We start from the raw sequence: 12,267 nt of genomic DNA, 5'->3' as shown, positions 1-12,267 counted from the left end.
CAGGGAGCAGGGGACTCCAGAACTGAAACTGATCAAGGCAAAGCATTCCAGGCATGGCAGCAGGATTCAAGAAATGACTTTCTCCTGTGGCTGGAGTTTGAGGTTTGTGGTGGGGGCCATTATGAAGGCTGAGACTGAAGTGTAGATAGAAGTGTGTGGTGCTGAGGGACTGAAATGTCAGCAGTATACCCTCCAAACCTTACAGGAGCTGACCCTGCAGCAGAGGACCCAGACTCATTTGGCTGTAAGCCAAGGTCCCACCCCTTCTGCACACACATACACAAGCAATCACCCAAGGGCACTTTCCTACCGTTGCAATGGTTATGTTGAGAAAACCAGGGAAGAGCTCAATTGTAACGAGTAATTAGTGTTGTGACTAAATAAATGAACGCCACCTGTGCATCCTGTTTGGGGAAATGAGTCAAATTAGGGAAACAAGTTGCATAATCACGGCAAATGCCAATCTCAGCCATTGCAGCTATGCTGGTCATTTCTAGTTTTAATGAGCTGCTTCGTGATCAGTGTTCATTCAGATGAATAAAGAGGAATTTTAGGTTCATGTTTTATTTTCAATCACATATGTAATATGTGATCACTGCCATAAAAGTAGTTGTGCCAAAAAGAAAAAGATTACACTTAGTCTAAACCCCCCATGCAGAAATGGCTGTGAACATTTTGGTACATATCCTTCCAGACTTTCATAAGTATGTATATTTACAAAAACTGATTATTTTCTTATTCTGTTCTGTTAGTTTGCGTTTGACTTTCTAAGTTTTTTTGTTTCCTTTGTTCCCTCTTTTTCTAAAGGGCCAAGGGCTAATTTTGCTATGTGATCTGAATTTTTCTTTGATTTCTTCCCCGTTCTCCATTCTACTCCAAGAATTTGGTAGATATGGTACTTGTTTTAAGTTCCTCTGATAGTTACCATGAAATTTTTAAATAATATTGACACATGTTTAAAACCTATGATCTAAATCTATGTATCTCAAATTATTAGCATCAAGAATGAAACAATATCTATTGACTCATTGCTATGTAAACATGAAGAATGACCACGCTTTCCTTCCTCCCACTCCCCACACACACCACCACTCCCTCCCAGTTTTTATTATTCTACTTTGACGTTTTTGTCCCAGTCTGTAATAGTTAAATTGTGGGTTCTTGTATAATGGGACTTTCTTGTCTCAAGAATATCCTTTACATTCTTCTTAGAAACAATGCTGTTTAACAATATTTGCATTCCTCAATTTCCATATTGTTGGTTAATCTCAGTTACGATAGAGGACATCTATTTTCTAGAGCCCTTTCTCAGCTGAAAATGTCTTCTGATTGACTTCACTTATTACTGGCAGCTTGAGCAGATAATAGAATTTGGGAATCATAGCATAACCATTCTCCCTGAAAACCGCATAGACAAAGTCCACTGGCATCTTTTTCTTTTATATCGGATCTATTTCTTTTTCCTGGGTTTTGGGAAGATTCTTTTTTACAGACTTAATATCCAGTGGATCTAAATGTTCATCATTTTCACAAAGTCTTCAAGAAAAATTTTTAAAATAGAGATTTTTTTTTTTCGTTTCAGGGGAATTTTTCTTCAATATACAGAGGTGTTTTTTTTTAATACTTTTTGGTCAGGAAGATTGGCCCTGAGCTAACATCTGGCAACATCTTTTTTTTTTTTTTTCCTCCCCAAAGCCCCAGTGCATAGTTGTATATCCTACTTGTAGGTCCTTCTAGTTCTTCTATGTGGGATGCTTCTATATAATGGCTTGATTAGCAGCGTGTGGGTCTGCACCCAAGATACAAACCCACAAATTCCAGGCCACTGAAGCAGAGTGCGTGAACTTAACTACTGTGCCACCAGGCCGGCCCCTCCATATACGTTTTTGAAATGGGTTCTGTTGCATTGGGACCGATTGCTTCCTCACTCTGGTTATGCATATGCTACATATGCTCTGTCTGTGATTCTAATCCGTCTTTTCCTCTTTAATCATTTTCACTTGCCTGTTTTATCCCTCTGAACTCTGCTTGGTTGTCTCAAATTTGCACTCATCTTAATAGTTTCTAAACCAGATTAAATTTTAGAATCACTTCAAAGAATTTTTGTAAATACAGACATCTTAGCCTCACCCAAGACCCACTGAATCAGAATCTCCTATATTTTCCCTTAGGAATGTATATTTTAAATATCTCCCCCGTATTTCTGGTGATCATCTAGGTTTGGGAACCACTGTCGTGTTTCACTAATTCCATATAATTCAGGGCTGATTCTCCCCTTTACTGCTTTTCATGCACTTTCAAATTCTGCAATGGAATTATTTGCTTTCTTGTATCCTTTACATAAAACCCCTTTTTATCTCTGTTTGTTGCCTCATTACCTCTCTTTTAGCAAGTTTGTGTTTTGAGTAATTGCCTTGAGAATATAAAGTAGTTACTCTCTTAAACTTTTGTCTTTCTCTTGCAGCAAATCTTTTCCAAAGTATACCATTCTTTTCTCTTTTATATGTTATGTTTATTTCCTTGTGTTTATATTTATAATTTGTGTGAGGAACTGTTTTTATTCCTTCTTTGGGGCCTCTTTGATAACTCACTCTTCAATGGTGACTTCTCTGCATTCCCAGGCACTCTTAATTTGAGGACTATGTGATATGCATTTACATAATAAGTTTTGTCATTCAGCAGCCTAAAGAGCCAGTTTCATGGGTAGACCCAGCAGTGGAACTTTGCCGTACTCAGCATTTTTCACATGTCTGAGAATTCTTGTATCAAGACCATCTCTCCATATCTTGGGTACGCTTCACCCTGCCCACTGTTCCATGAACCTAGTGTGAAGTAAGTTGAATAGAACTTACGTGAGTTGGAGCAGTATCCTGTCTAGTTCCAAAATGTTTGTCGTGTTTCTTTAGGAATGACCACATTGGCGACAATCGTATTAGAGAAAACTCCCCACCTTCACAGGAGGTCTCTGTGGTTGGGCCATGCGTATTTCTTCACGACAAGGCATACTCCACATTGTCGCATATTAGTGAGTCCCTCTACTTCCTGTAGACTGAGTTTGCCTTCAGACCTCAACCCTCATGGTAAGAACCTCTCCCCTAGATGTCAGAGTAAGTCTGTAAGAAAGGCAAGTAACAGACAAAAACTGGAATATTGGATAAGCCCAATATCCATTTGCAGTTGTGGTTAATAAATTGTGGTGTATTGTACAATGCAATGCAAACCCTAATATTCATATGCATAAGTATGGACAAATATTAGAAACAAAGTTGAACAAAAGAGTCAAACAGTCAGTTGGAAGACCCCGAACAACTGTGTTCCACTCTCAGGATGAGCACTTGTATGTCTTTCCTCACTTTGAGGCCGTCTCCATGGTATCAAATGCAGGTTTATAGATGTCTCGTTAAATGGCTTTGTTAGGCAACCTGGTTCAGCCATGAGGAGAGGCTTTTCCCTATTCCTGCTTCTTTTTGGATTTCTGAAAGCAGGAAGGTGGGAAGCTTGCTTTCACATGAGACTTTCCCCCAGAAACAGAGCAAGAATGGCTAGAGTTATTCACAAGGCAGTATTACTAGTAGTATGACCCTGAACAATGCAGAGCATCGTTCTCAGGCAGCACCTTGTCCATACATTTTCTTCAGCGGTGGAGTTAGTGCTGTTATGCTTACAGATGAAGACAGTGAGGCTCGACGAGCTGAAGTGACTTGTCCCTCTTGCTGCCAAAGACAGAAGCTCACTTCAGACAGAGTCCAAAGTGTGCCCACTCTCCACTACATCACAATGCCTGATGCTTCAAGTCCATGGTCAACTCAAGTTGAAAGGTACTTTCAATCATTCAACAAATATTGATAGAGCACCTGTTATGTGCTCAGTATGGGTGCTGAGGACACAGCAGTGACACACATATTTTTTCCCTGCTGTTGTGACACTTAAAATATAGAATGGGATATAGGCATTAAAGAAGGAATTGCACAGATAGCTATTAAATGACAGTTGTGAAGAAGTTACTATGTGATAGTATCTAAGGGGGAACCCAGACTACAGGGTCAGGGAAAGGATTTCTTAAGGAAGGGACCAAAAATATGAACCTGAGTTAATAAGCAAGTTAATCAAGCAAAGAAGCAGGGAGAACAACAATACAGGAGAGGAGCAGCCTGTAGGAAGAGCCCAAAGGCTGGAAGGACTTGGTAAACTAAAGAAATTAGCATAAGGGCATAGCGAAGCAGGTGGATGGTGGCCAAAGATGAAGAGCAACACATCCTGCCAAGGTGTGTAAGCCATGAAGACCAGGATTTGGGTTTTATCCTAAAAGTAAGGGCCAGTCTCTGCAGGGTTTCAACAAGAGGGAGGCATGTTCATATCCATTGCTTTGTCTACTAAAAAAAGGGTGAAGAGAGAAGACTGGCTTATTTCTGAGCCAAAATATAATTGGGAATAATTAATATATACTAATTACCTGTTACATTGTTATAGATTCACTTATATAATATCTGTAAGACTCTTTTTTTTTTTTTATGATTTTATTTTTCCTTTTTCTCCCCAAAGCCCCCTGGTACATAGTTGTGTATTTTCACTTGTGGGTCCTTCTAATTGTGGCATGTGGGATGCCACCTCAGCGTGGCTTGATGAGCAGTGCCATGTCTGTGCCCAGGATCCAAACCGGTGAAACCCTGGGCCACTGAAGCAGAGTGCGCGAACTTAACCACTGGGCCACAGGGCCAGCCCCTGTAACACTCTAAATAGATGAAAATATGTCACTCTTAGTCTACATTTTGAAAACTGAAAGTTGATCTGGCAAACCTTAAAAGACATCCCTGGGGCCAGCCCAGTGGGACAACAGTTAAATTTGCATGTTCTGCTTTAGTGGCCCAGGATTCGCTAGTTCGGATCCCAGGTGCAGACCTACACACTGCTTGTCAAGCCATGCTGTGATAGGCATCCCGAATATAAAGTACAGGAAGATGGGCATGAATGTTAGCCCAGAGCCAGTCTTCCTCAGGAAAAAAAGAGGAGGATTGGTGGCGGATGTTAGGTCAGGGCTAATCTTCCTCAAAAAATAATTAAATAAATAAATAAACTTTAAAGAAAAAGAAAAGACATCCCTGGCATTCACAACTTGTCAAGTTGAACAGTTTGTCTTCTGGATAAGAGATGTCAGAATCCCAATGCAACCTCCATGGATCTTGCCTCAGTCCACCCTTGCAAGTCAGACTTGCCTGCCCTCCTGCCAGCAAAAGGTTGAGGCCATGAACCCTAAAGTCTGCTTAAGCTCTTCTAGGGACAAAGAAATATACCACATGGCAAAATGGATGGGCCTTTATTTTAAATCAATATTTTATTTTTATAGATTCTCATTCAGTGACTATAAAGGGCCCATTTAGTAGATCTTTTTTTAGTATCAGAAAATTAATTTCAATGCCACTTCATTTGATTGCCTGCCATTTTCCTCCCCCTACTTCCTCTGACATTTATCCATTGTTGTTTCATACGCTAGGAAATGACTGATTACTCTCCAGAGTAATGCCACCTGGGGTGATGAATGGTACCTATTTGTTGAGTACTAGTGGCATGGAAGTACTATGTCAAATACTTGGAAATGGATGATAAAGACGAACAAGCCAGGTTTTCTGCCCTCAGGAGCCCTCCAGTCTTAGGAGATCAGAGGACCACAGTCAACTGGGGTACAAGTGCTACCGAGATGGCTAACACACTCTGGATTTTCAAAAGCAAGAAAGAAACCAGGAGAACTTTTGGTTACCTGGATCATTGGGAGTAAGGATTGTTTTTAGGAAGTTGTTTAAAAAAATATGTATGAAATCCCATGCTTCTGAGAGTTGGTTATATCAGAATTCTGGGCAGTCCGTTAATGTATTCCTTACATGATTCCTTTCACCGAGTCAATCTCTTGAAACAAATCCTCTCTGAACTAGCAGTCATCTTTGGGGATCGCTCATGTGTATGTTTGCAGGCCACTGCACTGTTCCTCTATGGAAGGGAGCAAATAGCTATTGTCTAGTTGTTTTTATCTTTGATTTACTTCATTGTAAACGTGATGTAAAGCTGGCTATGTTAAGTTAATTATACCTAAGCTTTGATTTTCTGCTGCTAAATGGAATCATGTAGAAGGCATCCCTCCCACCCCAGAGGAATGGAACATTTAACCACAGTAACCATTTTTACATTGGATGAAGCACCTTGCTCTCCTTTAGGACTTCATTGCCATAAAGTATCTGATTATTGGGGGAAAAATGCACAGGTTCTGCAGAATTACATTGTGTTTGATGCTCATTGTAAACCCCCAGATGCCACAAAGTACAACTCCTTAGCAAGGGGAGCAGAGGGAGGGGGCGTGATCTCTACTAAATATAAATTCCAGTACAGATTTATAGATGTTTAAACTCCTCCCTAATATTTGATACATTCCTAAATAGGCTGAAATAGTTCTTTTTCCCTCTGCTTGGTACCTGTCATTCTCCTGGAAATCTAAAGCAGCATAAATCACGCACTCAGTCATCAGAACAGAAGTAGAGTATGACCTGAAATATACTTTGGGTATTAAAATTCATAATCTTTCCCAAGCCACCCCCTAATCTGGGACCCTGAGTTTTGGGCCTCTTTTAGGAGGTGATATTTCACTTCTTACCCCTCAGTTTATGGTAATTTTATGCTGATCCAGGTCCAAGGATAATTTCTCCCAAATTCTTTATGAGGAAAACTCAGTTGTCATTTGCATCTTAGATCCCTGCAATGGATTGGCAGGCATTAGAGAGTAAATCCATCCTCCAGCTATAATTCATTTAGGTCTCTCTCCAATTTGACACAGTGGAGCAGGGTGCTGTTATTGAGAACTTGAAGCACCAGGTGTGATTAAATAAGATCACACATTTCATTCTCTCTTTAATTTCACGTCAGTCTTCAGCAGCTGAATCCACGCACTCCCCCCGTGGAGTCAACCAGCACTGTGCATTTGTGGTGTGCCCAGCAGAACCGTGGCAAAATGTTTCCAAAGTAAGCCACCCTGCTGGACCATTGTGAGTCAAATCTGGTTTTGCCTCCAAATTATTCAGTATTGCTAGATCTGGTTTATTCATCCACTCATCTCTCTAGAGAGAAGACCTCTGGTACTTTTACATCATTGATGCTCAATTTCAACTAAAAGTAGTTTCAAAAGAGAGAAGACTAGAATCAAGGATAAAGCGACAGTTAGAAGTCTTCGCAGCCTTTCATCTCAACCCCTCCGCTTGTTTCTTCTGCGACTCCCTCACATCTCTCCCCACCCACCCCGATTCTCTGTTTCTAGAATTGGGAGTTGGAAATGGCATTGGTACATTTTATTTGCAAGCGTGTCCTGAGAAACTACATTTGTGGCATTCTTGATGCCATTATATAATGAAATTGAGGTAAGGGGGCATTTCTCAGATTAGGGTTCAGTGTGCCTGACCCCTAATATTTAGCTGTAGGCCGTTCAGGACAACAAGAATAAAGCAGCGCCCCTGTATTGAGATGCAAGCAGTGGTCATGCGGTATAACCAGGGTGACAATAAGTGCCATTATGGATGCAGTCTCTGGAGAGAAGGAAGTAGCTGTCCCTTCCCAGCTGTGTATACTCTTCCTTTACACCAGAAGACAATCACTATGACCAGTAATGGATCAACTGTGTAGCATGGTGTGGGTGAATTCATCCTACAAATACAGATTGAGTGCCCGTGTGCCAGGTGCTGTCCTAGGCAGTGCCTAGCAAACACCATCACTGCTCTGCCGAAGCTTATCCACTCTTCATAATCTGACCTCTGCATACTTCTCTTTTCTCATCCATCACCCCCAGTATGCTCTGTTAATGTCCAGTCCAGTAGAATAACTTGCAGTCCCATGACTGTCATGCTCTTCTTGCTTCCATTCATCCTGGTCCACATGCCTATAGAGCCTGGATCTCTTTCTACCTCTTTACCTCCCTACCTTCCAGCCAAACAACAGGACTCGTTTCCTAGAAGTACCACCCCTGGCCTCGCCCCTCCTCTCAGCTAACTGAAATATGTCATCTTGTCTTTCATCCCTACTTTAACCTTTTCTAGGTGAGAGATTGTGTCTTATTTATTATGGTCCACATTCTGCTTGACACATAGTGGGCGCTCAATAAATATTTGTTGAATTAATCATTTAATTTATATCCTTGAATAAGATCCATATGCACTCATTTACTCTCTATGTAATTTTTGTAAGACCCACAAGATAGCTCTTAAATAGAGAGTGGAAAGATTGTGACATTTGTAATGTTGGTCACCCTAATTGTAGTGAGAACACCACTGTGTACTTTCTTAGGAAAATCACATCTTCTCCCTGGTCTGCTTTTTAATAAGAATGGAACCCCTTGGCAAAATTAGATTGGAACTGTTAGAAGTATTAGGTGGTTCTTTGTTGGAATCACTTCTGGAGAATTACCAAGCCTGTGCTTTCTTATTGAGTACAAATTAAAATTTATTTTAAAAATAAGAAGAAACAGATTTACAACTATAAAAAATAGACGTGTGTAGATATAAGTTTGAAGGTAATGCATAAAAATGAAAGAGCTTTATTTGGGTGATGAGATTAAAGGTATGTTTTTCTGTTTTCAAAATGTTCTTTAATATTTTTTAATTTATTTTTGATGGAAAAAATGTTAAAGCAAGAATCTTCTTGAAGGGAGCAGATATCCAGGAGGTTTTTGCTTTACTTGTACGAGCTCAAGTGAATCAGTTAAGGGTTCTCTGAGCAAACAGATATCTTGCCAATTTTTTTTTTTTAACCTCAAGCTTTTTATCAGCAAGATATTCATTTATTCATTCAACAAATAAATATACACTGTGTGTCAGGCACTGTGATATGTACTTGTTTTCTCTTTATTAGTAAAATGATTCACAACATACGTGTGTCAAATCATCACATTGTACACCTTAAACTTAGACAATGTTATATGTCAATTATATCTCAAAAAGGCTGGAAAAAAATAATAATGGTGATAAATTTTTGTAGCACTTGGTAGCTCCCAAAGCTCCTTCCCATACGTTACAAATGCTCTCTCTCACAATTCTGTAAAGTAGATAGGATATTGTATTAGTCAGAGAAACGTTAGCTGCTGTAACAAATAGGTTCCAAAAAGTTAGTGGCTTAGTTCTCTGTTATTTAACAGTTCTCGCTGGAGGTTGCAAGTCAGTGGATGACTGTTCCACATAGTCATTTAGGGGCTCAGGCTGGCAGCAGCTCTGCCATCTTTAATATACCAATTTTGAGACTGCTCCAGTCCTTGCCATTCTAACCTGAACATAAAGGGCCTTGAGCCAGTAAACAGAGGTTACAAACATCACTTGTGCTTAAATTCTGTTGGAAAAACTTAATCACATAACTACATCAGCCTCAAGGGAAGTTTGGAATTGTAGTCTAGTCTTGTACTCAGGGTGAAGGGAAGAATGAATTTTGGTAGATAGCCAGCACTCTCTGCCACAGCAGATGTATTTAAATTACCATTTGTAAGATGAAAAAACTAAGGCTCAAAGAGGCTGACCTGCTTAAGATCAGCCAGTTAAACATGAACAATCAGAACAAGAAGTCAGGCTCCTGAATGCTAGATCATTATCTCCTCCATTACTTTGAGTTGCCTGGAAATGGAATGATAGCAAAGTCCTGGCTTGGTGGAAGCATTACCCGTGGATATCTAGCGCTGGCTACGAACATGAACATGAACTCTCATAGCACAGCCTAGAATATGAATTCTTGTATTGGTTTACTTGGTTCAGTCCGGACCAGAAAGGGGGTGCTCCTAGTGCTTGAGGAAAGGCCAAATGCTACCTTGTCAACATTTTAATGTGAGCAGTGTGTTTGGCTTTCCACAAGCTCCATGACAAGACTGAGAACTGACTAATAAAATCCATACCCATGTCGAAAGTTGATGTAGACACACAGTCCACAGGCATGAATATAGCCAGGGATCTCCCTTGTATCTTCCGTTGTTCCCTACCAATGGCTCATTTAATGAATATTTATGGAGAGCTTGTTATGTGGTAGGCGTAGGGCTACAGAGAGGATCAAGACGGACACAACTGCAGCCATCATGGAGCTCATCATAAACAATAACAACTAACAAAACAATGACAAACTGTGACAAAGGATGCTAAGAGAGAGAATAATGGTGGCAGACCCATTTCATAGATGGCTTCTAGGAAAGCATTTCTGAGGAAGTAATAGTTAAGCTGAGTCCCAAAGGATACGAAGGAGTCAGTTATGCTAAGAATAGTGGGGAGAGACTTCCAGACCAAAAAGCACAGTGTGAGCACTGGTTCTAAGTGAGGAAGAATGTGGCACATTCAGAGAACTGAAGGTGTCCCATGGGATACCGAGTGAGTAGAAAGTGGTCAAGAAGATAACCCTTGCAAAAACCTATGAGGTGGGTTACTATTATCATCCCCGTTTTAGAGTTAAGGCAATTGAGGCATAAAGATTAGATGGTTAAGTAACTTGCGTAACGTCACGTAGCTGATAAACAGGAGGGCCAGGATTTAAACTCAAGGAGTCTAGCTCCAGAGTTCACCCCTACCCCACTGGGTTATACAGTCATACAACCAGAACAAGACTCAAATCCTCCCCCTTGGTCCAGTAAGCAATTTTTCTCTCCTCTAAAAAGAAAGATCTTTCTTCCCTTAGCAAAAGGTTCTTAACCTGTGATCTCTGGACCTCTTCCTTCTCCAAGGGAACCACGGATAGAATTCAGTGGGGCAGATGAATTTGGAGATAGAGATACAGAGAGATATATAGAGAGATATGTATGTACATATATGCATGTATACATATCTATATATATAATATTTCCTGTAGGATATACATTATATTAGAATATATTTTAATCAACTTTTTCCTGAAATTTAACATTTCTTTCTACTATTATAAATGTAGGTACAAAACCTCAGTACTTTTTCTAAGCACTTCATGTGACTTTGTCACTAGCATCACAGGTCATTTTTAATCACATAACAGTTGTTGAAGATATCTTGAAATATCATTTGCACTCATCACTACTTTCAAATTACAGTAGTTATTATTCCTGCCAATAAATCCTATTATTTAACGCATTGATAAAGAAACACATGTATTGTTCTGTCACACATTTTTGAAACTCTTAAGGGTTTATCAGTATAACTTTTTTATTTTGTAATCGTATATATTTTTCTTTATGCATTTAAAAACATTCTTGAGAAGGAGTTCATGGGCTTCCTTCACCAAACTGCCAAAGGAGTCCACAGCACCAAAAAAGTAAAGATCCCTTTCCTTAACCTTTTCTATGTTTAAACTTCCACCTTTCTTCCCTACATCACCAGATTTCTAGAATAGTCCATATGGATTGTCTGTACTTCCTCACATCTCCTTTGTTCCACAGTTCACTGTTTCCTGGCTTTCACCCCCAACTTGTTTTCACAAGATGGTTGCTCTAAGATCACTCAATCCTCCCAAGTTAAATGAATTCTTTTGAGCATCTCTTTTCCCTGACATCTGTAGAATTTTACCGCTCTTGATCCCATTTTTCTTCAAGTGACTCTCTCTTGCTTCAGCTTCAGGAAAATCACCCTTTTTTTTCCTGTACCTACTTTTCAGTGTCTTTGCAGGCTACTCAGTAATCCCAGCTAGTTCTTCTAAGCTTCATTCCTAAATTCCTAGCTGTGCAAAGAAAGTTTTCACCTTTAAGGCCCAGAGGCATCCCAAACTCAGCGCATTGAAGTTGAGCTCATCAATTGCCTCAGCCACCAACCCTGCTCTTTTGTCCTGCATCCACGTGTTGATTATTGACATCACTCTCTTCTTATCACCCAAGCTGAAAACTTCAGGGCTGCCCTCAGTTGCTCCCCCTGCCTCACCCCTACATCTACTAAATAAACAGTTCCTATGGGTCTGCATCATTGAGGAAGTGGGGTTGATCTGTCCCAAGAATGACATGTATTACTGGGAGAGGTGTCAACCTTTTAGGTATAAGTTTTATGAATATAATAATAATTTATAAACCCTTGAGAATTGCTCTATGATTTTAACTATCCTTCCCCAGGCCAAAACTTTTGCCAGGAGTCTCATGGCTAATTTATGACTTAATATTCAAAGTTTAATGGTTTTCTTCTCTTTCTCAGTGTGGAACATGTTGAAAAACAGGCCACATTCCTCTGCTCAGTGTCAAGTAGAACTTCTTTCCTTGCTAACTAGCAGTTTCTAACCTTTTCCTGATTAGAGCAGGGTGAGGGAGGCAGGCGGGTCAGG

The 12,267-nt window shown here is 40.0% G+C and overlaps 1 protein-coding gene across 4 annotated transcripts in view; it reads left to right on the top strand.

Moving 5' to 3' along the window:
- Positions 1-12,267, top strand: part of SAMD12 (sterile alpha motif domain containing 12) — a 383,927-nt gene that overhangs the window by 258,524 nt on the left and 113,136 nt on the right. Inside the window, exon 5 of one of the 4 annotated variants that reach the window (XM_070481510.1) lies at positions 3,668-3,818. The exons of the other annotated variants lie outside the window; for them this stretch is intronic. Within the exon in view, the coding sequence (XP_070337611.1) occupies positions 3,668-3,818 (151 nt within the window). The remainder of the gene's footprint in view (positions 1-3,667; positions 3,819-12,267) is intronic. 4 annotated transcript variants of the gene reach the window in all.

The sequence above is a fragment of the Equus asinus genome, chromosome 12 (genome assembly GCF_041296235.1).
Source record: "Equus asinus isolate D_3611 breed Donkey chromosome 12, EquAss-T2T_v2, whole genome shotgun sequence".
Lineage (NCBI taxonomy): Eukaryota > Metazoa > Chordata > Mammalia > Perissodactyla > Equidae > Equus > Equus asinus.
This window is presented reverse-complemented; position numbering and strand designations above follow the sequence as displayed.